The following is a 26,427-nucleotide window of genomic DNA, read 5'->3' as shown; positions in this document are numbered from 1 at the left end:
AACACCGGGTAAATACCGAGAGCATTTCAATACAAAAAAAAAGGTCGGAAAACGCTTTGAATAATAATCCGGGGGAGGCTAAAAAATCAAAACGGGAAGAGGTCGCAGCTGTTTTGACGCAGAAATAATCCATTAATTCAATAAATGTGTAGCGCGGGTTTTTATCTTTTTACACTTTTTCTTGGCACCAATCGCGCCGCTCTCGTTGGAAGTCAAATATTTGTACAATAATTTGTGGAAAAATGCTGGCGGCGGTCGGGGAAAACAGCAGCATCTGGTGACGAAATCAAAACCGATCCCTGACCGGGCCTCTAAGCACTCCTGCAAATACGGAAAGGACCTCCGTTCTCCGCCATTCTCGCTGCTCATTTTAATCTTTGATTTTCGGGTATATTGGCAAAGGACATCGCAGGACCCTCGACCCTAGAGCCACAACAGGAGCTCAGCACACAGACATGGTCGTTGGACATGGTAGATGGAAACATGGACACATGGAAAATACTTGAAAAATTACTCACCCGCAGCGGCGGCGCAGATCCCACATCCCTACTCCCAGTTTCCAGTTCCCAGCAGTCGCAATGAATGAATGAAAAATTTGTGGAAAATGCCGGGGAAAACATTCTGAGCAAACAACACACACATATGCATATGGAAAGCCAGAGGGTGCGGCTGAGGATTTGGGTATGGTGGCTATGGCTATGGAACTGGCTACGGTTACGGGCACATCGCATGGCCGGCGGGTGGCTCAAAAATCAATGGGCTCAAAATATTAAAGCGCTCGATTTTCATGTTTTCCCGCTTGCCAAAGAGTCCCTACCCCTTTCCCCTCCCCCCCCCTCGATTTCCGTGTGTGCTCCGATTTCGATTGCGATTCTGATTCCGCTTGAGATTGCCGTTTGTGCATTGGCGGCTGCCTTTCGATTTGTAAATTGGCACTCAATGAATCAATGGATTTCGCCTCATTTTTGGTTCGGATCGCAGTGGTCAGCGAGGGTGGACTAAGCAGTTGGGAGAAGTGTAAACATTGAGGTGCTAAAGCAGTTGTAATACTATTATGTAGAGAGAACATTGAACATTACAGACCCAAAGGTATAATAATAACTTACAACGTAACTACACTTTACCTGAACTTTTTAATATTTATTTACCTTATAGAAACTTTTCATTCCACCGCCTGTGCAGCTCCATGTGTGTGTGTGCTCCACATACAAATCAGTCAAAGTGTTTTCGGCCTTTTCACCGACTTTATTTTTGAACACTGAACACCCTTGATGTGCTGAGCCGCCTGCTCTCATATTTGTGTGGGGATTTCGAGGAGATTTTCTGGCGTGTACTTGACCTGGGCGGATATTTTAGCCGGGGGCGGGGGGGAAGGACAATAAACTGGGAAAAGTGCAGTCTGGTTTCAATATCTGTGCGAGTGTGTGAGTGTTGGCGGGATGTCCTGCCTTTGAGCCTGTGGCCGTGACTGTGGATACGCTGCGAGTGTCCTTTTGCCCGTTTTAGCGAACGAACGTGTGGCATGCTCCATTTATGCGCTGATATACGGAATTATGCTGAAATCACGTTCCCACACAAAAATGTAATGGAAGCATAAGCAGTAGGAAAAGCAGCAGCAGAAGTAAGAGGAAAACGAGAGCGGGTTAGGATAAGAGTTTTCCACTGCTGCATGTGGAAAATCTCAGACGCCAAGAAAAGTGCTTCCTGCATAAGCGATTTTCCGCTTTGAAGTTGTTTTGTTTTTGTCCTGCTGTGTATTATTGTGTTCGTGCCCGCTTCTTTTTCGGGAAATGCTTTCAACTATTTTTATGGCAGGAGCGAAAGAACCCTGTATTTACTTAAGTCCCTTCGCTTGCAAATCGATAGTAATCTACTTGATCGATACAGTCCGCTTTCAGAGTGAATTGGTAATTCGACAAAATTATATGACATGGGAAAACCAATTTGGAGTTAGGGATACTAATTTGGTACGACTCGTGTGTGGTCTCACAAGTCATTGAAATCAATTTTTAATGCTATTGGGGGGAAAGTTCGAGGCAAGTGAGAAAGAAGGCACTTGACTCAAAATACCCTGCAATCAGCGCTTGTGCTTATTACCTACTAAATAATTTACTGAACTTTTGGGACAGGCACATTAAATCCAAAGCTGTCGTTTAAATTCCTTATCTAGCTTGATTTCAAGGTTCAGGTTTTCCACAATCTCCGACGATAACCACGTTTAATTTAAACGTTTATAAAAATTTGATTTAAAATCAATTGGCTGACCCTTTAAAGCTTTTTTTTTTCTGACTTGTGGCCAATTTAACGATCACACCTTGCAGGGGACAGTAACTGTCACCTCATTTCCATCACAATGTGATCTGTAAACGGCTTGGAATTAATGGGCCAGTGTGTGTGATTGGGTTAGGAATCCATTTGACAGATGATGCCAATCAATGGGCACTTTTATAGCCCTGCCGCATGAACCTTGAATTCATGAGAGTCACTTACTTAGCTGATGACAGTGGTGTGCACACTGAAACAAACTGCTCTATTCTTCATTCCTTTTGTAACAATAAAAATGTAATTAAAATAGGGATCTAGAGTTGCAAGTCATATTACACGATGAATACTGCTTAAATAAGCCGGACAATTCATGGCATTCCTGAATGCCAAACTGAAACATTTTTCCATGTGCACCTTGCCTTCTCCGTGATAAATGGAGGGCGTGTGGCACCAGGACAGAAATCACCTCTCCGGAGGGATGATGACATGGCAAGTGACACGGCCAAAATCAAATCATTGTCTCAGCAGCGGTGGATGGAGAATCCCGCCCCCTGCATTCCGATTTCCTTGAAATTAACTCGGGGAAAATGGAGAGAAAGGATGCTGAAAAATAATGGAGATTTATCAATCGCATTATCTAGCCATCAATCTTGTCAAAAACTGATAGATGAGCCATTATCTGACAAATTATCTGTCGCGCGTGTGTGTGTTTGTGTGTTCGATGGGTTTGAGATTTACAAATTAGAGTCGTTCGGCCCATAAATATTCCCAAACCAATTGATGGGTGGATTTTCGATGGGAAGTCAGGGATCGCTGTAGGGGTATATCTCCTTTGCAGATGCATCTGTGATTGGAAACGCTATAGTTTTTATCTTTCCTCCAATGACGTGAACTTCGAAGTGAACGTTTTTCTGGATGATAACTGTGGTGGTCGGCTGAGCCGGCAGCTTGGGAATCTTGATGGATTCATTGGTGCAGTTGAAGGTCCACTGATCCACCTTGGGCAGCCTGGTGAGCAGGTCGAAGCACTGGGCCAACTTGGCTGACCACACCGAAATGGTATCGAAGTTCAGACCTTCGCGCGTATGCAACTTGACCACTTCGCTCATATTGCGAAAGGTGCTCAAAGTCATTACGGCCGTGGGCTTGTCCCCAAAATAGTATTGCGGGAAATCCAGAACTATCAAAGGCGATCCCTTCATCCGGCGACCATAACGCTTTTTCGTATCCGACTCCTCGAACTCCTCGATGTGTATGGTGCTGCAGTTCATGCGCTCGATGAGCTTCTCTGTTCTCAGGTAATTTGGATGGCGTTGTATGCGCTCGTTCATCGGCTTCAATTTGCAGCGAATTTTCCTAATCATCTCGTCTCGTATGGATTCCTCTACCAAAACACTAGCCACCAGTCCACTGCCAATCGGATGTATCATGTCCGCAACTATGGCGTCTATCACCTGATCCATGTCCCCACTGGCAAACAGGACCATCATGCGCGGCAGGACCCACGATTTGTGGGTTCCATCCTCCGGATATCTGAGGGCATGTCGCGAAAGTAGGGACAAGTAAATGTCCCCAACCACCTCCTCTTCGTTTTTCTGGACAGAATGATCGGTCATTTTATACCCTCTCACTTGGAATTTAGATGTATTTATGAATACTATTGTGTCACAAGCAAAGGCTGCTGCTCTCAAATGGAATCACTTTCCGTTGGCAATAAATAATTTCAAGTCCACAGGGAATAAATAATTTGTATAATGCCATTAGATTTAAAAAACAGTCGAGCCGAGAAATTTATGAGACGCCTTTTAAAGTGTTTTCGAAGCGTTTTTCACTCCATGAATATTCACGAATAATTTACAACTAGCTGCTCTTAGTTAGGCCCATCTCGGATCCAATTTGTTAATGAAGTTATCAACGGTTGAAGTTAGTTTCCCTTGGATTTCCAATTCATTTGCATATCTCGAGGAGCACCGCTCTCGTTGTTTATGTTTATGGGTCTTTATAATCTGCTTTTATAGTTTGTTTACTTAATTTTCTGTAGCTTTTTGACATTTTGCTCCAATTAAAAAAAGAAGCACACCACACACACAACAGACGAGGGTAATATTTAAGGAGGGAGGCGGTGGGCGGTGGGTGTGGAAAGGCAGGCGCTGACGTATAAATATTCCCATTGCCCATTCCAAAATGAAAATGAAAGAAAATGGAAAAAATTCGAAACAAAAGCCCAACGTTTTTTTTTTTTTCTGGGCGGAAGTGGCTGCGACGCCGAAAAACAAACAAAATGAAAAGAAAAAAAATAAATGCAATGAAAACAAAAATAATAATAGCAGCCAAAAAATGGGAATACGAATATTGCTGTTCCACTTTTTGTTTTAGGACGAGACTTGCAGCGTAGATGCTGAAATGAAAATGCACATGAATTCTGTTTCAATTTCACATAAATCCGGGCACGGCTTTAAATGTTTAATGGGCTTAGATAAATGATGGTTGTCGAGTAAGTAAGTTAAATATTGAATGTGGTTGAGAATAAACGCTCTTATTTAACTTTTAAGAAGCCAGCAAGTGTTCTTGTATCTTTTGAAACTTTTTGCCCTTTTGAGCTGTGATACATTTTTGCCATGGCTTTTTCTCTTATTTTCATGTTCGTGTTTCAATTGCGCCCATTCATGGCTCCTAAGTGGCAGAAATGTTTTTGTGTGGCACGTTATTAATGATCAACAAATTCCCCTGGCATTTCGTACGTTTCATTTTGAAGTTGCCACGTGCGCGGGGGAAAGCGACGCGGAAAACTTGACACTGGTTCCGCGATCCACCCCCGAATCTTGGAATATATATATGTATATAGTATATATATATTTTTGTCATGATCCAGTGCGCATTTCCCATTTCAGTCCCTCGTTGCGTTAGTGAGACGAAATGATTTTGAGTAATTTATTTTATAGTCGCGCTGAAGTATTTATTATTTTGAAAAGCGCCGAACAATGCCATGATTAATTTCGCTGCATGTGTAGCAAGTGGCCAACCACATCGCCCCCTCCCTCCCTCCCTCCACCGAAGCCCCTTGCCTTTGTGGCTCCCCTAATCCCTCGGAAAATTCCTTGCGGCATCGAAAGTTTTTCTTCTCTTTTTTCCGGCTGCCATTGATTGCCGAACATATTTGGGTTGCTGCCGCTGTTTCTCTTTTTTCTTCGGGGGTTCTGCGTGTTATTTATTCGATTTGATTTCGGGTCCTCTGTTCCGTCTCCTCAAACACATTTCCCCAATGCTCCCCAAGTAATTCCGGGTACAATGGTGATTCCACAACTAAAGATTAAATATTAATATTAAGTGATTATAATTTAACTTATCTCATCTTAGGAATATGAACCACATATGCTGCAGAGCTATATTTTTTCTGTAATATTTTTTTCTTGGCCTAATCTGAGCATCTGGGCTACATTTTTCCTACCACCGCTGTTTGCTTTTTTGTTTGTCTTTTTTTCATCCGCCCCTTGGGCTATAATTCAGAATCAATCGTTATGCTTTTGGCAGCTTGCAAATTTTTCTTTATTATATCATATTAATTTTATGAGTCTTGTTTTTCCTTAACCGCCTTAGCCCCACCCCCTTTTGCTATCGTTTCCTCGTTGGTTTATTGCATTTAAAAGATATTTTTCATATCAATGAAGCTTTCATATCGGCGCTCTCACACACACACACACTGGCACACACACGCTAAACCACCAGAAAAGGAAAACAAAAGCGGAGGAAAAAGTTTGCTAAATTTCCTAAAGTCATGCAAACATTTTTTACATATATCGATTTTTCGCAGGACGAGGTCGTCGGGGGTGAGTCTTGTTATGACAGGCTCAAATTGGGTGCTATCAAAATTATATATTATTTTGCATAATATCTTCTTCTCCGGCTGGCTCGGAGTCTCTAGGATAGGTAATTTGATGTGGCATGAATTTCATGTCCCACAACGATTAGGTTTTCCCACCACCCACCAGCTATCATCCCACTTTTTGAAGTGGGTGCACTTTCATTCGGAGCGACTTTAAGAAAACTTTTGGCCAAACTTGGAACGAAGTCTCATTTGTTTGGGGAGCAGCAGCACTTAAGCACTCTGATTGTCTGAGCTTTGTCAAAGGTGGAACGAAACGCCAGGTGTCTCGCTAAAAAGGAAAAAGGAAAAGGGGTCGGGAAAACCCGAGTGAAGTTCCCACTTACTCATCTTAATGCAGTCTGAAAGCTTCGCTTTTTGCAGACAAACAGGGAAAGCAGCGCAGGATGCACTCGGAAAATTTAATCAGTCAATGTGGGGAAACCGGGAAACCAGGATGCTACTCCGAAGTAACATATGAAAAGCGCTTTCAGCGATAAAAATCTGAATCATAAATGCTCCAAACGAACCAAGTACCCACTTCAGTGCAAAATATTAACTTACGTAGACTAAAAGGTTTAAAAACTTAGTCCTAATCCTTTTAGCACATTTTCTAGCAGTGTAAGTAGGAGGGGTGAGAGCTTAAATAATATTTCCATTTACAGCATTGACTTTTGCTCCGTGTGGTACTACAAAAGGAAACTACCGCCAAGAGGGTAAAAACTCGGCGAGAAAAATTCCTCTAGGTGTCGAACCATTTATGACCTGCCATAAACACGTGTAAATCCCGTTCATTATGGAAAAGTCACGATTTCTAGTGTCAATATCGTAAATACAGACAACTCCGACTCGAAAAGAGCTCCGACCTCATGACCGTTTCCATTTCCATTTTCATTTGGCATTCCCAACTTGCCCCCATTGGGGCAATAAAACCGAGAACCCAATTGCAGCTCCCACACATATGTAATCTGGATCCATCCATCTATCTATCTATATATCTATCTATCTATCTGTCCATCCATCCATCCGGCCGTCTGTCCGTCCGTGTATACGTGTATACGTGTATCCGTCTTACCGTGTATCCGTATCTTGAGCGCTACACTCGATTACCCGCTCGGCGATCTAATCACTTTGAGTGATGGCTCCGCTGCAGCGAGACTCCGTCTCCAACTCCGACTCCGCGACTTTCCGTATCCGTGGCTCTATCTGAGCACCTGGAGGTGACTCCACCACTTTCACCATCGCCTTCCAGACGGACTATCTTTCGCCGTTGCGTGTTCTGTTTGCATTTTACAAATGTCAACAAAGGCAAATGCACTTCGAGGCTCTATTAGTGGTCAGGTGGGGTTGATAAGGCGGCGGCGGCGGCGGAGGAGGAGACTGCTGATGGATGGACGGCCGGCTGAGGCGATAAGTGGAACCTTCAGCACTGCGTCAACACTAAAGCAAATGTTTTCCAAATCGAAGTGTACTCAATGTTATACAACTAAAGCGAATTACTGCACTTTCTCTTGTTAAATACGCACGCATAAGTTTTTATCGCAGTGTACTCTCTTGTTTAATACACACGCATAAGTTTATATCGCAGTGTACTCTGTCGGTGGTGGGTGGCTCTAGTGCTATAATATATACGATCCCCCGCTCGACTAAGTAATCCATCACAAAATTAGTTCGGCTGCCACGAAAGCAGCGAGCATTAGATTTTTTAACCAAGATTATGATAAAGTTAAGCCAAGCGGTGAAAAGGGCACCGAAATAGAAAGAATTACACAACATATACGAACCAAGTAGTGGGCGTTGGGCTGAGCATAAATATTAATTTAAGGAACTACCTGTGGCGATGGACAGCTGGTAAAAAGTTGGATGTATATGGATTGGATGGGTGATGTGGGTCAGACACGCTATTGGATGGCAGCTACTTCAAAAATAGTAAGGCAAAAATATATAACTCAGTGTGCTTATAAACATTAAATCCAGGATTTGTGTAACAATTGTGCATTAAACAAACATCGCTGTAACGATGGAACCTACTTTACATAGAAAGCGTTGACCCACAACCAACAAAGAGCTGAAATTGACCTCACTTACCCCAGCCCCACTTCCGACATTTATCCGACCTCAATTTCTTCAATATTCGGACGTATCCCTAGAGGATCCCCTTTCCAATTGAAAAATACCCCTGAGAAGGATGGCAAAACCGTCTTCATGTTGCTCTGCTCCTTCATGCATAATAGTAATTTGCGAAGGGCCGAAGCCCAAAGTCAATCCAATGAAAATCAAATAAAATAACTCAGAGCTGCTTCGAGGGAAAGCCGAGGGTCTAACGAGTATTTTCCATATTTTACAACTTCCCAAGCGAAGGAAATAACAAAGCAACTTTATTGGGAAGAGCGAAAGGCAAGCACTCAGAGCCAAGCCCGGCTAATTTCGGACTTAATTTAGGTGACTCTGTCACTCGTTCCGCTGGCCAATTCCCCACATTGGCCCATAAAGCAATCGGCAATCGTATTATTGGCATTATTGGCTAGGACCTAGGCCATTTCAACATCCGCCCACGACATTTTGATGGAGGCGCCTAAGACTCGACAAATGCCGCCTGCAGGAAATATTAAAGCTCCAATCGACAACAACGACTAAAACAAGTAAAAGCGACTCAAACGACTAGAACGACTAAACTTGGGGTCATAAATGGCCAGTGGATCGCAAATTGTCATTGGTCACGTGCAGGGAAAAAAAGTGGAGGGAGGAGTGGAGTGGAGTGGTACCCTGCCCACTTTGTTGCCGTTGTTATTTGAAAATATAGAAATAAAGAAAATAAGGGGAGCCAAGACAAGGGCTACAAAAACGAATGGAAAAATCAAAGGAACATTTTACGACAATTGCTGTTGCTGCTGTAGCTGTGTTGCTGTTTATGTTGCTGTGTTGCTGTTGCAAGTTGCTGCTGTACAAATTGCCGCAGTTGCCGCTGGTGTCGTTTGAGTCATTGGCAATTTGTCGCCAGCAATTGTTTGTGTGGGGCTGTCGCTCAGGTGCCGTGTTTTCTGGGTGGGAGTTGGGAGTCCACTTATGGGTACTGCTCTCTCCAGCTCCAGCTGCAGCTCCATCGCCAGAATGCAGTGTAAACATATCTAATTTGATTTATTTCCGGCTGCATGGGCTTTGTGTTTGTGTTGTGCTCTCATGTTGGCGCCAAGGAAAAGCTTCAAAGATCTCACACTGGGGCTGTTCAAAGGCTTACGCCTATAGCTTCCCAAAATCCCCCGCAGTGTTGGGCAATACAAATGATCTGAATAATTGCCTAATCGACAGGGGGCCAGAGAGATAGAGATCGGGATCACTTGAGGCTATTGTCAAAATATTTTCACAGTTGCAGGCAAAGCAAATAATCAAATAAATAAATAGCCGGCGGCGAAGAGCTGGACGCGCGATGGCTGCGATTTAAATGGATGACTGATTGACTGGGTAATGGCCAAGTGCCGTGGCCATCGCCATTTGTTTGTTTGTTTTCATAAAAGTTCTAAATGAGCTTAGCGAATGGGGCTGCATTGATGCTTTTTCGCCGCGGGGCTGCAATGAAGCGGGAAAATCCCATCCAGAGGTAAATGCATTTTCCCGGAAAATTCTGTGTTTCCATTTAACACGCTCTTCTCTTCGACACTTCATCCGCTTTTCATTTCAACTGAACCTTTGCATTTGGCTTCTTAAATTTGAAACTATTTAGTTTGTTGCTATACAAAGCGAATTCGAATTGAATTTAACACATATATTTCTATTCCAATTTTCCAAAAATTGTACGCTGTACATGACTATAAATTTTATTCGTCGACTGAAACTGAACTGCGGACTGATGGGAAATATGGGAAAAGGGTAATTCCCCCGACAACATCGTAGAATGAACATTTTATTATCGGTTTCCGAGAACCCCAAACGCAGCAACATTGATTATGACTCATGATTTCATATTCCACGAACCTGAATAAATTTTCTCCCTCCAAAATCGAGTGCTGATGAAACCAGAATTGGCTCTTCGGCCTGGTGATCTTCATCGGTCGGAAATGTACACATATATAGGGAAGTGTGTGTTTTCGAGGAAGAAGGAACAGCCAACAACTTGGCCCTATCATGTTGACGCCCACTTAAAGTGGCACAATTATGAGGCGACAACATCGGACGCGTAAGGCGCAACATCTTGAGGCGCAGCGAGCGATCCGCTTAATTATATATAGAATACATGATGCGGGAAATTTGTTGCACGCACCATTAGCGGCCAAATGTCCGCCAGTCAGCCAACAGATCCGACTAAATTTGTCAAAATATCGCCGTGCCGTGCCGTTCCATTGGAAATAGAAAATTGGAGCAAAAAACACTGAAATGCACTTCCAGCACACTGGGCGATCCGATCGCTCCATCAATACGAGGGCATGTGACAATAAATCTTTTCAGAGTCCCCCACATACCAATTTTCCATTTCCATTTCCATTTCCGACGGACTTCAAAGCTTCGAATTTGGATGGACAAAGATCGATTGCAAAAGTTGCGAGAGTCGAGTCGTCGAGTGTGTGAACATTTGTTGCATTTGTTGCGTTTGTTGCACGGACTCTGCAATCTGCAATTAGTAATTGAACTCTTCTGTAACTAATCACTTTGATCTGCTGACCCAAATACAAATCCCATTTCGGAGCCATAACAAATTGCATTTGGCCCCAATGAGTTATATCATTCATCCGATTACCAATTGCTTAAATTTTATTTTATTTTTGTTTCGTGGCGCCTCGCCCTCTTGACTCCCCTCGCCCCTTTTGCCGACGCCCATGTGGCATCTAATTTATTTGAGTGTGTTTATGCATATCGGTAGAGGATTCCGATTTCGATTGCGATTGCCTAATGGCAAATGTTACTTATGGCGCTCGGAAATCCGGAAATGCCTCTGAAAGTGGCCAAAGAAATGGAAATCGATGTTTTCGGCTATTCTGAATTGGGCAATTATCTTCATTCAGACGCAGAGAAGCGAATTATTACCGAAACAGATTCCAGTTTTCATCGCCATACCTATTCTAATAAATTGTATGCTTTCCATATCACCCATAGAGCCAAACACCCAAACTTCCCCATCTGCATTGCGCATATGCCAATAATATAAATTCCCATTTTCATACCGCCCGTGTGTTAATCGTTATAAAATGCCCATTAATCGAACGGAAACGCATTAAAGTAATTGAATTTCAGTACAAATAAACGGGAAGAGCGTTTGTGGGCACATAGCCAGCTAATCTAGATAAATATTGATTAATATTTGGGAAGGCATTCAACGGCTCCCCAATCCCCAATCCCCGATCCCCAATGGGGGGCCCTCGCAATGAAGTTACTGGGTTCCACATATAGGCACGTACGACACGCCCTCTGAGGCCAGGCCGTTGTTTCTGTTTCTGTTTCTGTTTCTGTTGCTGTTGGTGTTGCAATACAAAATATGGAAAATATAATTTGTATAATTACAATGCCTTCGGATAATACCAAATACCAATCAACAACAACACACTGCGCAGCTCGAATAAGGTCTAAGTTGTTTGCGGGGGGCTCTTGGCCGCCAACACCCAAAATAGAGAGGAGTCAAGTAAAGAGTTGCGATTAGAATTAAATAAGTAGTTATTTCTTTTTAATGCACTATAAGCTTGTAAAGAAATTGCAAAAAAATATTTAATTGCAAGGTATTTTTGCATGAAAATTGCGTTAGTGAGCAGCACTTCGTGTCACGCGCCCATCTCCAAAAGGGCGACGACTAATTGAAGACCGCCCCGCCCCCCAGTTCGCCCCCCTGGGCGGCGGCACGCACAGCGCGGTGCCATCGCATGGAAATAGATGTCGCCGCAGTGGGTACCTCGCCCAAAACGACCTGGTCTGTGCGGAACTGCGGTGAAACGTGGCACGCGGAGGCGCCACTCGCTGCGCTGGGGCGATGATGTCTCCATGTCGGAATCCGCACAATGGAGCTGACCGCCTGGCGCTTGAGCCCTTTCAGCGAACCCGCTTTATCATCAAAGGGAAATCAAGCTGTCAGTCAATTTTATAGTTGTAGCCCACATACGGTGGACAATGGACGATGGACGGAGCAGGGAGGACGGGTGGTGATGTGGCGATAGGACCAGTCGGGTCAGAGGTCACATATTTCAATTAGGCAAAGCCGCAGTAAAGCGAATAAAACCATTCGAAATGCCATAGCTGGGGATAACTCAACTCATGGGGTACCTTGACCTGACCTATGCTAATTTTACCATCCATTTGCCTTTTTTTAGGACCTCTATCCGAGATACTGACTGCCGTGGGATCCGAGGTGGCGCTGCCGTGCGATCTGGTGCCCGGAACTGGAATCGTGGACAAGGTGCAGCTGGTCATCTGGTATCGCCAGGGCAATGTGAAGCCCATCTACACGTAAGTCAGAGTTTAAATAAATATCTATTTTTAAGCGAGAAATCCCACTTTACATATTAGACTTTACTTTGCAACTTTATTTCATTTCACTTCACTTTGCACTACACCTTTAACACATTTAGAGACATTTTTGGGAATTACTGGATAAAGTATTTATTTTGCAATTTATCATAGGATTTGCTTCGACTTTTTAACGTAGTCATCTTCCTGGCAAAAGCCCCTCCAAATCCCTCTAAGCCTTCATCGTCTCATCGCCCAACTTTGCAGCCTCGTCCCACTCTCCTGGGATTTTACAGTAACGCCCCGCTAAAGTGTCAGCTAAATGAATTTCATTTAATATTTTCGGCGGGGGGGTAAGCCAGGGGTTGAGCTGATATTTCTCTGGAATTAGCCGAGGACCCAAAATGGATTTGACTTCGATACCGTTGGGAACGGCAGCCAATTATAAAGAAACTCCCGGTGTTGAGTGGGCGGAGGCGGTGGGCGAGGGGGCGTGGCATCCACAAATCCATACAGAGGCAGCCAAAGTAGGCGCTAGCTCATTATAAATTCTATTAACGTGAGGCATTTATGTTGAATTTGACGATATAAACATTACTTACACAGAACCACCTATGTACGTGAGGGGCGGGGGCTAAAAAATTATGAAGGTGGGGTTAAGGTAGAGAGCCCCGCCCCTTCTTATTAGCACTTGGAAAAATGTGTGTATAATATTTGGTAATTTTCAATGCCAATTAATTGGAGGGTCTTTAGGCCATTTTAAGTACTATACGATTGCTAAGTACATAATTGTGGTATTTATTAAAGTGACAGAAATTGCATATGTTTATTAAACAGGAATTTCAACTTTATTCACTTTTTATTTAGTGGCGTCTTTTCCATTTTCCTGAGTGTCTAGCCAGCGCCTTGGCAATTTTTAACGAGCTCATAGGAAAAGAATGAAAAGGCATTTTGTGAGGCAGTGTGCCAGGAAATGTCGCAAGTAATGGCGATGCGGGAGATCCTGCCAGATGTGTATATGTATATGGTGTATATGCTGTATGAACTGACTGATTGGCAGCAGCAATTCGGCTCAAAGGTCTCTCGTTGGCAACTTTATACTTTTGTGCCATTTTCCAGGAAAAGCCACGTAGGAAAATCCAAAGAGGATGCGTGGTGCTGGTGGAGGAGCCAAGGAGCAGAGGAGCAGAGGAGCCTGCCAGGTGAAGTCGAGTGGAGTCTCAAGTAGACAGATGCGCAATAGACCAGAAATTGAATTTTATTTCATTTTCCATTAAAAGCGTTCGTCTGTTCTCGGGCACACAAATCGATGATGTCAAATCAAAGTGTCAAAGTTCGCTGCCGTAGAATGTGCACTCCTGTGGTCTCTGCTACAGTGTGCCCTCGATTGCAATTACCATTTGAGGGGTGGTGCGGGGAGTGGTAAGGGGAGGGGGCACTTTTACGACCGCATAAAGTTGAGGTTTATGCAGATATCCCCACTCCCTCCTCAAGCTCCAACGCTCTCTTGGTTCTCGGTTCTCGCCCGCATTTCCTCTTTATTGTTTTCCATCAATTTTAATTTGCTTTTCCCACACTTCATAAATTTTCCGCTTGTGTTTGTTGCTTCACAGAGCGTTTTCTGGCTTGCTTGAACTTTCAATATGGCCAAAAGGCTGGTTGGCTGGCTGGCTGACTGGCAAAGGTCGAGAGATTAATTGCACGAGAAATTTGTTTTCCAATTGCCTTGGATTACCCATGGATAACCTCTGTCCTCTCTCACTCACTTCGCTGCATAATTTAATTATGTTTAAAATCCATTAACAAATTTCCCATCCATCTTGTGCCACTTACTCCTGTTGCTCTATGGGCTGGGTTTTTTCTTGTTTTCGAGTGCATTTCTCAAAAGTGTGTTTGGAACTTGCTCCAATGATAAATCATCCCAAGTAGAATGGGGTCTATGATCTATTTAAACTGTGGCATAGTCCGGGAGTAATGGCTTAGAATTTGTTTATTTGAATTCAGTAAATAAAATTCGTGTGCTTTATTTAAACACAAAGTTTTGTTGGCCAAAATTCCCGTAAGATACCATAAAGCGAAAGCCTAAGGCTTTGTATATATATTTAGTAAAATAAAAAACTTTAAAGACCTACGTGTGCTTTTTGTGGCATAAACACTTTAGCCAACATTTAAATACTTTGTGGGCTCTTTAAAGCTACTTAAAAAGAGGGAGAAAAAGCGAAAAAGAGTCCACAAAGAATTTAATTCATTTAAAAAAACAAAGTGATATAAAAATTCAAGGAAATACGAAAATACAAAAATAAAATGGTAATCCGCTTAAGCCAAGAGCGAAATACAACAGGCCCTAAATTGATCAATTAATTAATTGAAGTGAACTATAAAATGAAAATGGAAAACACGATTTTGTGGGCCAAGTGGGCGTGGCACTTTGAGGGCGTTCTCAAAGCCATTTACATAAATAGCAAAAATGTGTTTCTGCTTTTTTTCTTTTTTTTTTTTTGCAGACCCCTCACACTCCCCGAACTCCCACAACAAAAAGAGCAAACAAAGTGCTGAAAAGAGAAAAAAAGAGAAAAAAGAATAAAATGAAAAATCAAATTAAAAGCCTGAAACCAAATGAAATGCGACCATTTAAAAATGCTAAAAAATGTGGAGATAAAAACGAAAGCCAATGGAAATCAAAAGTTCTGTAAATGCACTTTACGATGCCTGGTTCTGATTTCGGATTGGGGCCTTTGGGCTGTGCTGACATTTAATGCGGCACTTTGTCAAAATGCATTGGACAAGGCCATAAAACAAAAGCGTTTGCCCATAACAATAAAAACAAAGTTCTTTTCGGCCATTCATGACCCCCTACTCCAGCACAATCCCTGAAATCTATTTTAGTCCATAGTCCATAGATTGTAGTGTGGCTAAAATAGTTTGGCCCAAGGGAAAGCTAATTAGGTATTCCGCTTTCAGTTGATTCCCCGGATTTGACACACATTTCACTGGCCGATGTTGTCTCAATTGCTTGGACAATAAAATCAATGAGCCAGGTTAACACAACTTGGCCTTTTAAGGCCCCCGGTAATTGTAGGTAATTGTAGGTAATTGTAGGTGTGTATGGTTCATTGGGAAAACGTGTCAAAAGGGCTTTTATGTGTCATTAGTTTTCAGGGACAAGCAAGTGAATAAAATCTACAAGTCATTCTTCATTTACAAGAACTATCACTAAACGCGTTTTATATAATTTTGTGTTTCTCCTTACAGCTTTGATGCCCGAGGTCGTCCGTTGAATCAGGGCATTCCTTGGGCGGATGAAAGCGTGTTCAACAAGAAGGCCCACTTCCACCACGACACAGATCCTCCTGCCCTGCGGATCAAGAACATCCAAACCGCCGATGCCGGACTCTACAAGTGCCGCGTGGACTTTCACAAGTCACCCACTCGCAACTGGCGCATCAACGTCACAGTGCTAGGTGGGTTCATCATATATAAACTTCCTTATGTACACAGCGCCAACCTATTGCCATCGCAACTCCACAGTGCCGCCCACTCAACTGACCATCCTGGACCATCGTGGTGCCGAGATTCGGGACCAGACAGCAGGACCCTACCTGGAGGGCGACAGCATCGACCTCACCTGCCTGTCCAGCGGCGGCGTTCCTCCGCCGCGGGTCTCCTGGTGGCGGGAGCACGCCCTGATCGACGACTCCTTTCAGGTGCTGCCCGACGGCTCCGTGCGCAATGTCCTGCGCCTCAAGAACATCCAACGGAAGGATCTCCTAACGGTAAGTCATCCAGCGCTCGGGAGGAGCTTCTGGGAATGTTTGCCTCAAATGTCGTAAGCCATATTTACGGCCCGCGCACAAAGAGCCTGCTGGCACAATGGTTCTGGCCATCAGTGCTGCCACTGGAATAACATTGTGAACTAAGTCATTCTCAGTCTTAAATCTATCATGCGAGAAGTCCCCCAGACTTGCCTGAATAATAGCCAGATACGCAGCTCTGGCTTGGAACCCCTTGGAGGCCCAGTTGGCCATTTATTTTCGGCTGGCCACAATGGACGACTTGGTCCGTGGGCCTCCGTTAATGACAGCGCTCCGTGTGGCAAGCGATGCCGTACAATGGCTAATAGAAATCAAATGCAACCGCCTGCATTGGGAATTGTTCCCTCGGTGGCTTGTGCGGCTTACCCTCCTGCCCATGGAGAATCCCCTGCCCCTTGGACAGCACCAACTTCCCCCCGGAGAGGAGGCTCCCCTTCCATGCCCACCTTCTACTGTTCGAGACTGCTCTGTTCTGTGGATTCTAAGCCGGATTTTTCTTTGGTCCATGTAATGAACATTATTGTTAGACAGCGCTAATCCTGCCATTCAGATCTTGGTTTCCGTTCAACCAGCCAGCTCCCCACGTCAAACAGCAAATTGTAAGTCGGTCAGGTCTTTTGTGCCACAGATGAATGGCTCGCCTCAGATGAGAGGCATCACTTGAGTTTTGTTCATGTAATACCAAAAGTTATTAGCTTACACTAAGCAGATGATCTAGAGCGGCGCTCTTGGGCGATTTTTAAAGTCAAAATATTGAAAATAAAGTTAGTCATGTATGCTGAGAGCTGGCTCAAAAAATTCAGATTCTAAAGTATAATTATTCTTTATTTGTCATTGCCCCTTTAAAAAAATCAAATATTCACTTAATCAAATAAAAGGGCTGATTACTCCAATGCGAGATTTCCTGATCATAAATATATATATGATTGAATATATATTTAAACAATCTCGACTGTTAGTAAAGCTGATTAAGCCTTGCAGTACTTTAAGTACCGAAAACAATTTAAATAGATTGTGGCAATGAATTGTGGGTATTGCAGGGGCTTCTCTCGACTCCCAATCGCACACATATGTAGAGATCAAAAACCATTTGGGCCATAATAAACACCTAGCTGTATCAATGAGCCACTGGCTGACAGAGGACTTCCTCTCGACCCCCCACTAGCCCCAATAAGGGCAATAGGTATCTCCACATAACGCTCGGTATTCTTGTGTAACCGAATAGAAATTTATGACCTAATTTTCCAATCGAAACGAGACTTGCGGTGCGGCGAACCCAAAAGTTATGCAAATATTTTTATGGCCCGACAGCGTTACACTGTTCGTTTGGGCCAATAAAATGTCCGCTATGTATATGTATGTATGTATATATGGCTGGTCCCAAGAAGTATCGCATTACCAGCTGGGGAATTTATGATATTGATACTTGCATTCGCCGACCTTTTGAACTCTTTGTGGCTGCTCTCGTTTTCTGTCTCCGGCTGAAAGCATAATTGATTAGGCTTTGTGGACTGCTTTTTGGCCAAAATATGTGTGCGTGTTTGCAGCACATTTCCCGCAATTAAAATTAAATGTTCAGCGGGATGATTTATGATCGATATTTCAATGGAATGCGCTATTATTAGTAAAAAGCAATTATTACAATGAGCATAAATCATCAGGTTTCATTGTTCTTTCCTCATCTCCATTTCAGATGTACACCTGCCAGGCGAGCAATGGCCATGTGGTTCCAGCGCTGACCAAGAAGGTTATCCTCGACATGAATCGTAAGTGTCCTTTTTCGAAAGGCTTTTAATAGAATGCCATGGTGGTGCCCCAGTGGTGTCCACATTTTGTATAATTTTTGCGGCCACCCAGCAGGCAGTTCAAGGTCAGCATTCAGGGATTTTGGGGCCATTGTGTTTTAGCTGCTGGGCGTGACATTTTCATGGAAATTAATGTAATTAAAGTTTTGTCATTCTGCCGCAAGGACGCCCGACCACCCAAACCACCCAACCACTCGGATATTTATCCACATCCACATCCATGCATTTATGGTTATGCGGGCGGATTCAGGTGGTTTCCAGATGGTTTTCAGGTGGTGCGGCGCGCTATGCTAATCGCATTGTGGGTCCCATGGGTGGCACATCCAGTGATGGGCATAATAAAATGTGTCATAAATAATGAACATTTCCATAAAGGTTGGTTTATAGATGGGCAGGAAATTAAGCGGCATCCTTGTAGCTGCGAAATGTGCGCGATGTCCTTGTGTGCCTATAACTCAATTTCACCATGTTAATCAGAAACTACTCTACGCAGTATTTTAACTTAGCTTAGTGAAACTAGTTGCTACTACTTTAAATATTTCATTAATCCAGCTAAGTCATTTAGATTTTTTAAATAACATGAATGAACATGGGAATTAACTAGGTTTTTTAGCTTATACAGCTGATTTACAATGAGTATGGTTAGAAATGGAATTATTTTTTATTTTCCTGCAGTTCCCCCCTTAAGTTTGCTTCTGCAAGGTCTAAACCACGCCGTAATTGCTGGTACCCGATCCCACGTTACCTGCACGGCAATTGGAGCTCGTCCTCCGCCGGAAATAATCTGGTCAAAGGCGGGACAGATTGTGCGTGGAGCCACCTCCTCGGTAAGTGCCCACTCAATGGGGCATTCAGTGGCAAACTTGGCTAAATATGTACCAAATCCCATAGACGTCCTCCGATGGGAACACAACCATATCGGAACTGATGCTGATTCCCGTTCCCGAGGATAATGAACGCCAGGTGGTCTGCTCCATTTCGCTGAATGCGGGGATTACCTCCCAGCAGCTGCATGAGGGTCACACCACGGTGATGACCACACTGGGCAATGGACACACTGGACTCTATCTGAAGGATTCCCGGGTGCTCAATGTGACACGTAAGTGTGCCCCAATGTGGGGAGCTTTATGGTAAGTCGTAACTGAATGAGTCTATTATGCAGATGCACCCATTGTCAACCTGAATCTGGGCGCCCCTCTCGATCCGGATAATCTGCTCAAGGGCACCGATGTCTACTTGGAGTGCGATGTGAAGGCGAATCCCGCAATTACACGTGTGGAGTGGTACCACAGTGTGAGTGCACTTTGTTACTTACTTTGCTATTTAATCAGGAACTCGCCTTAGAGTTTAATCATTAAATGGCATTTCACTGACCGCCGCCACACACCGCAGGACAAGCAGTAATTGAATAATATTTGCTTTCTTCTCTCGCAGGATAAGCAACTGCACTCCTCGCGCGGCATCATCATCTCCAACCAGACCCTCGTCCTCCAGGGCATCTCCAAGTCCTCGCACGGCCAGTACTTCTGCAGGGCCACCAATCTGCAGGGCAGCGTGTCCAGCAACGAGGTCTACTTGGATGTCAAATGTAAGTGCTCTTCCACAGCAAAGAATTATGAGGAAGTTACTTTCTGACTTAGCAGTCACACTAAAAAAGGCCCTAGTGTTTCGAATTTGTGATATATGTGATATATGAACTGCCTTATATGATATAATATGAACTAACTAATTTTTCACAAGAGATATAGTTTCAGTAGATATTGTGTTGTTACTTACTGTTTTTTTCCCTGTGCACTTGCTCCTCTCCAGATCCCCCCGTTTGCAAGTCGGAGTCGACGATTATACGTGCTGCGCTCAAGCAGACAATCAACATCACCTGCGAGGTGGATGCGAATCCAGTCGATAATCTAAATTACAAGTGGCACTTCAACAACTCGCTGGAGAGCCTCATCGAGCTGCCCCAACTGGGCCAACTGGGTGCTCCGGTGATGCTGGCCTCCGGATCGGACCTGAACGGATATTATCAGCGTAGCAAGCGGAAGCACTCGCACGGAATGCAGCAACGCCTTCTCCACGGCAGACATGGACGCATGGCGGCGGTGCGGTTCGAGGATGAGGACGATGACGGCGGCTATGGCGAGTTCGAGGAGTACGGCGAGGAGCTCGGCCAGCCCTTCACCCAGATGGTCTACTCCAACATGGTGCACAAGAACCACGTGGAGAGCAGCAAGCAGCAGCAGCGGAAGCAGCTGTCCCCCCAGCAACAGCAGCAGCAGCTGCAGCATCAGCAGATGCCATCCGGCGGCTCGTCCGGAGACAGCCATTCCCCCTCCGGCGGCGTCCTTCAGCTGGCGGAGCGCAAGCGACTGGTGGCCCTGCACAAGCAGCACCATCGGGGCGGCGTGGCCACGCCCCCGACCACCACCGCTGCGCCCCCGCTGAACAACGTGTACAGCTACCACGTGGAGAGCTACGAGAGCTTCGGCGCCATTTCCTGCGTGGCCAGCAGTCCGATGGGCCACAGTGCGCCCTGTTGGTATCACATCCAGCCGGCAGGTGAGTCCAAGTCGAGTCGTCCAAGTCGGGAGCTGGAAAATGCATGGTCCGGAAATCAGATAGCACGGATACTCTCTCTGGGGGGTATACGGCTTGGGGAGTTAGGATTCTGGTCTGTTCTTAAGAGTTTATAAGGAAGGTATAAAAAGAAGTGTAGTCAAAGGTAGTGAACTAAAAGTTAGCATTTATATAATTTAAATTGTTATAAAGGGTATGCGAAAAAAATGAATTAATTGCAGATCGAGGAGGCGGCGGACAAGAGCAAACGGCCAACATGTTGACTCGATTCGCCTGTTGGCCTGGCCAGTAGATAATTGTGGCACGCAGCACGTACGTACGGATAGCGGCGAGTGAATCTCAGCGCGTTATTTACATTTGACCGGATGGGCAGGGTGGTTGGGGCAGGCAGTTGGGCAGATCCTGGGGGAGCCAAAGGACACCCACCTCAACAGCAACAGCAACAACATCAGCATCCTCTCCTGCCGTCCGGCCATTCCCCGTTTTCCATTCCGTGACAGCCATAAAAGCCATGTTTACCGACGCCATCTGCATGTTTGCTGCGCTGATGTTGCCGCTGCCTGCCACTGTGTTGCAACTACTGCAATCTGTGTGCGCACCGATAATCTGATAATCAAATGCAATAAATTGCCAGGGCACATCATTTATTTATAAAACCCTCCGCCGACCATGGCCCGAAAAACAAGCTGCGTTTTCGGTTCGTGGCCACAGGAAAGCAACTTGAAAGGCCATCAGCCTAGGGTGTCCTGCACATGGCAACTGGAATTGGGCCAGGAAGCCATCAACAGGCATTCAGTTGGGCTGATCAAGTGGGGATTGCCAATTTACCTTACCTTATAATAAATATTGAGTAAAGTGGACGTATAGTTGTATTAATTATATTATCTAAAAGGTTTTCCCATTTGATATCTTAAGTTGTTTATTTACCAAACTTGTTGTAACTCTTTTTCACACCCAGATCTTCCCGAGCCCGTGAAGAACTGCACGGCCTTTAATGCCACAGCCAACTCACTGCAGATCCAGTGCATTCCGGGCTACGATGGGGGCATTCCACAGCACTTTCACGCCCAGATTTACGACGAACTGACCAAGCAGGTCCTGTACAATGCCTCGTACAAGTACTCGGAGTTCACGGTGAAGCGTCTGCCCAGCGACTCCGCGTTCGTCATCCGGATAACGGCGGTGAATGCCCAGGGAGCCAGCAAGGCTGCATGTCGTCTGCGAGGACGCACTCTCTCGGCTCCACTGCTGCGGACAGGTGAGTTCAAGTGCCGCAGAGATGTGTCACTTTTAGCCTATAATTTGTGGAACACACAAGATGAGCCCATTTCATAAATAATCTCAGCATTTTATTGGTAAAATCACTTTGACAAATTAAATAAATTTGAACACTTAAATGTTTAATGCATTCAACACCGAATATTTTCGCATCTACAAATTACCACACGAAATGTGTTTATCTAAATATTTGAACTGCCAAAAGACATTTTATTAACCACTTTGGCCATTTTAATTGGCCCAATTCGATTCGCAACGAGGGCAACACTCTTGAAAATGGGCTCTTTGTGCCATCGCCGTCTATACGTGTTCAGCTTTTCACATTTTCCCGCATTTTCGCATTTTCGCATTTTGACATTTTGCGCAGCCTCATCGACGGCGGTGCTGGTGCAACTGACACCCCTGCTGGGCGCCCTGGTCGGCGTGGTGGCCACACTCATTCTGGTGGCCATTTGCGTGGTGATCGTCATCAAATTCCGGAGCAAGCGGGGCGGCAGGCGGCATGGCACGGGCACGGATGCCACCACCACGGAGGCGGACAAGGGCAGTGCGGAGCCGCTGTCCCGCAACATGGGCAGCCACTCCAGCCTGGAGGACAAAAATCCGGACGTGGTGCCCCAGGAGGCCAACAGCGAGGACGAATTCCATCAGGAGGAGAAGGCCTTCGACCGATTAAATATGGAATCTCAGCGGATTTTGTACACCCCGCCGACGCGGATTAACACCGCCTCCCCGCCCCCGCCCTCGCTGTCGCCCACCTTTGGCAAGCAGGTGAATACACATACATACATACATATATTTTCACTGATTTCCAACTTGCCACATATTGAGCTCATTGTGAATGGCTTACGGCGCTGGTGAAGCGGAAACGCGCAGTGTTGCCGACTTTCAGGCTGTCGATTTAAAAGCTACTTTAAATGCGTTAAATAAAAAGTGGTGGAATGAACTGTAGCAGTAATTTAATTGTCCCTTTGCTTAGAAACTCGCTTGTCCCGTGTTTTCCATTTTCCATTTTCCCGCCAATTAGCCAAAAACCGTAAAAAATTAGACAAATTAGTTCCGTTGTTTGCCGCAGCAACAACAAGTCCAACTTTTGCCCTGTTTTCACGTCCAGTAACGTTTTCCTTGCAAATTTATCATTGTTTTATTATTTTTTTGGTTTTTCCTTTTTCTGTCCAAAGGTTTTGTGGGGAGAGAGGGTAGGGGGTATCATCATATTTTGATGAGCAAATGCCAGTCGTCGCCGGCAAAAGTTGAAAAATGTTTAGCTTTTGGTTTAGCTTGGCTTTTTGTGAGTTTTCGTCCGGCTGAGAGTTCCTAACAAGCTCATTAGAAGTTCTTGGTGTTTGTGTGGGTCAGTTTGGGAACTTTTCGATTAGAAATTGTTTTGTCAGCTCTTGTCATAAATGCTGTTTCGAAAGTCCTCCACAAAGTTTGCGGGTCACAAAGGGCAACTAGTTAGAGCCTGAACAAAAATCAAATTAGTTACCTCTATTTTGAATTCGAAAAGTAATTACACTTCAGTTTATAAATTATAAGTTACCGATTATGTGTGTGAAAGTGTTCAACAGTTCAACTAACTTGCCAACTTCTCTTCCGCAGTACGGTGAACTCTCGCTAACCACGAATCCTGCCTTCAGCCTGTACAACACGCCCCAGCGCGCTCCTGCCGTTCAGCGACCCGTTTACACCGCCCCGCCGCCCCTGCTGTCCACGAGGACGCCCCCGAACATCTACACCCGCATCCCGGGCCGCGGGGGCGGTGGGGGCGGAGCAACGGTCACGGCGGCCGGAGTCGGCGGCGGCTATCACCTGCCGGCGTACGAGACCCGCACCTCGCCCACCTCCCCGTACGGATCCACCACCACCTGCACGATGCCCCTGCTGGCCGGCCAGTCCAATGGTTCGCTGCAGAGCGGCGGAGTGGGCGGACTGGGTGGCCTGGTGGGCGGTGGGGCGTGCAACACGCTGCCCCACCCCGGCAGCCTGCATGTGGGCGGCATTTCGGCGGCGCTGACCAGCTCGGTGACCAGCGGCAACATCACCATCGGAGCAGCACAGTCGCTGCTGACGTCGCCGCGCTCCCAGACGGCCACCTACAGCACCACCCTGGGCGGCGGGGTGGTGCAGTCGCCACTGCTGATGGGCGGCGTCGGCAACGGCGGCGGCGGGGGGAACTACGAGACGGTGAGCTCCTGAGAGTTAGCCAAAGAGGACATCAAGTGTCAGATCGTGTGCATTGGGGGGAGCAGTACGTGCACCACCAGCACCTTGGGCGCCGAGCGCACCACCATCGTCTAAGGAGTCAGAGGAGCGGAGGAGCGGAGGAGCAGAGGTAACTGAATCCCAAAATCTGTATTATAGTAGTTAAGCTGCATTGAAAACTCGACAAGACTTCCACACAAATGGAGCAGCAGGAGCAGATGGATAGAAATTAGGTTTAAGAAATCATAGTTATACATAGATGTAGCCTATGTTTAATGGATTTAGCACTGCTTTCGAACCCGACTAAAGTGGAGCAAGTGGAGGCCACAAGGAGAAGCATTTATTTAATTTACTACTGTGTACTGTACAACTCAATTCTGTCTTTGTGCGCAATTAACATTATAATAATAATAATAACAACTAACGAGTGGAATGGAATACTTCAGTGAACACAATGAGCTATGCTTGTGAAATTATAGAGAAGCTAGTTTAAACTTCAAGCTAAGAGATTTATGGAATCGCAACTAGTTAAGCTATAGATGTGTATATATGTAACTTAAATTAGGATCAGGTCAGCTAATACTTAAACTAGTTTACGACTTAGCCACTTAATGTAGCCTAAACTAAATTGAACTTAGTTAGTCACATTGCGAATCTACGAAAAGACTATCCCCCTGATCATATATACATATATATGATAGATACAGAATTTAATGGCATATCTCTATATCGACATAATACATATAGCACAAAACCGCAGCAGCAGCCCACAAGGAATCTGAAATAGGCGCAAACTATATAAATAAAGGGTATATCGATGCGATACTACCATACGATATGGTGTGAAATGAAATGGATTATGTAGTACTTGTATATGGGCATCGAATCATATTTTGTTAAGTGTGGTATGAAATTTTATAAGCATCTGTTGTCGAGAACTTTATCAAATCTATATAGTACGAATATATAAATGATCTGTATGTATCCATGATTAAACTGCGCGCTAAACAAGTTAAAAACAAAAGTTCAATGTGTCTCCGCCAACAACCACCTGCCCAAAGAAAAGCCCTTTTCCAATTTTCCAATTTTCCAATTCAAAGTAGTCGCTCTAAGGTCAAACTCAAAGTTTTCCCATTTACTGATTCTTTCCACGATCGCGATCGCGATCAAGATCAAGACCCCTCCCACCATAAGAAAAACCAACATCGAAAGTGCTTCTTCAATGACAAAATCAAATTGAATTGTGAATTGTGACTCGAATTATAAATTGGACAAACGAATACTTAAGAATGAAATTTAATTTAGCAGCTAAGAACTTTCGACTCTACACAAACACATATAAAGTTAGGCAATATATATATTTTCTTAATTAACCCTTGTTTTGTAAGCGAGTTAAGTATTTATTTTCCGAACGAGCATCATTCTGTTTCATTTAGTTCCCTTCAATGTAAAGCAAATGAACACTTAATATTGCAAATGACGAAAAAAAAGTGAAAATAAGTGAACAAAAATAAAGAACAAAATGTGTATTAAAACTGCAACTGTTGTGCTTATTTCAAAAAAGGGACAATAAATATTTGCAGCCATATGACAACTGAATAAAAAAGTGGACTCCATGGGCGCTCGGACTGCTCGTTGCCCCTGATTTATTTGGAAATATTTTTCATAATTTGCGGAAGGGCGGGGGTACAGACACCCGTAACAAGCCCATTTCACCACAGGACATGAGTAGTGTGCGCATATTTGTCCTTTTGGCAGGACACGCAATACACTTCTGGAATTAATTAACGCTACCCCAGACGCAGCCCCAAAACCACTCAACCACCCAATCACCCAAAAAGGCGTCCTCAAACAAAGCAACCACATGTGTGAGTGGCTGTGGAGTGGTGCAGGATGGATGGATGGATGGAAGGATGGATGGGTGGATGGGTAGATGGATGGATGGCTGGCAGGACGAAGGGTGATGGGTGCTTGTTTATTTGTCCACATCCTGCGGCGAAACTTGTCACAGACTAATTTCGTGTCTCAGCTCATAAATTGATATTAATGAGCCGCCGCCCCATTCACGAATCATTTTTCGCGTTTGCCCAACGAATATTTAACTTTCGGTTGAACTCAAGGCGAGTTCGAGCTCGGTTTGGTTTGGTTTGGTTTGGTTTGGTTTGGTTTGGTTTGGTGTTCGGTTCGTTAGATTCCCTGA

The 26,427-nt window shown here is 44.7% G+C and overlaps 2 protein-coding genes across 2 annotated transcripts in view; one reads left to right on the top strand and one right to left on the bottom strand.

Moving 5' to 3' along the window:
* LOC120445396 overlaps positions 1-25,762 on the top strand; it is a 45,106-nt gene extending 19,344 nt beyond the window's left edge. The window contains exons 4-15 of the mRNA XM_039625807.1: positions 12,418-12,553; positions 15,806-16,014; positions 16,082-16,326; positions 18,059-18,131; positions 18,846-18,997; positions 19,062-19,269; positions 19,333-19,463; positions 19,605-19,758; positions 19,980-20,726; positions 21,703-22,002; positions 22,390-22,793; positions 23,625-25,762. Of these exons, the coding sequence (XP_039481741.1) occupies positions 12,418-12,553; positions 15,806-16,014; positions 16,082-16,326; positions 18,059-18,131; positions 18,846-18,997; positions 19,062-19,269; positions 19,333-19,463; positions 19,605-19,758; positions 19,980-20,726; positions 21,703-22,002; positions 22,390-22,793; positions 23,625-24,221 (3,356 nt within the window). The 3' untranslated portion in view covers positions 24,222-25,762. The remainder of the gene's footprint in view (positions 1-12,417; positions 12,554-15,805; positions 16,015-16,081; positions 16,327-18,058; positions 18,132-18,845; positions 18,998-19,061; positions 19,270-19,332; positions 19,464-19,604; positions 19,759-19,979; positions 20,727-21,702; positions 22,003-22,389; positions 22,794-23,624) is intronic.
* LOC120445397 lies at positions 2,541-3,960 on the bottom strand. Its single transcript, XM_039625808.2, has one exon. The coding sequence runs from the start codon at positions 3,879-3,881 to the stop codon at positions 3,069-3,071; it is 813 nt and encodes a 270-aa protein (XP_039481742.1). The 5' UTR covers positions 3,882-3,960; the 3' UTR covers positions 2,541-3,068.
* Positions 25,763-26,427: the final 665 nt, after the last annotated feature.

Source organism: Drosophila santomea, chromosome 2R, assembly GCF_016746245.2.
Source record: "Drosophila santomea strain STO CAGO 1482 chromosome 2R, Prin_Dsan_1.1, whole genome shotgun sequence".
Lineage (NCBI taxonomy): Eukaryota > Metazoa > Arthropoda > Insecta > Diptera > Drosophilidae > Drosophila > Drosophila santomea.
Note: the sequence above shows the minus strand (reverse complement) of the source record. Positions and strands in the feature narration are given on the sequence as shown.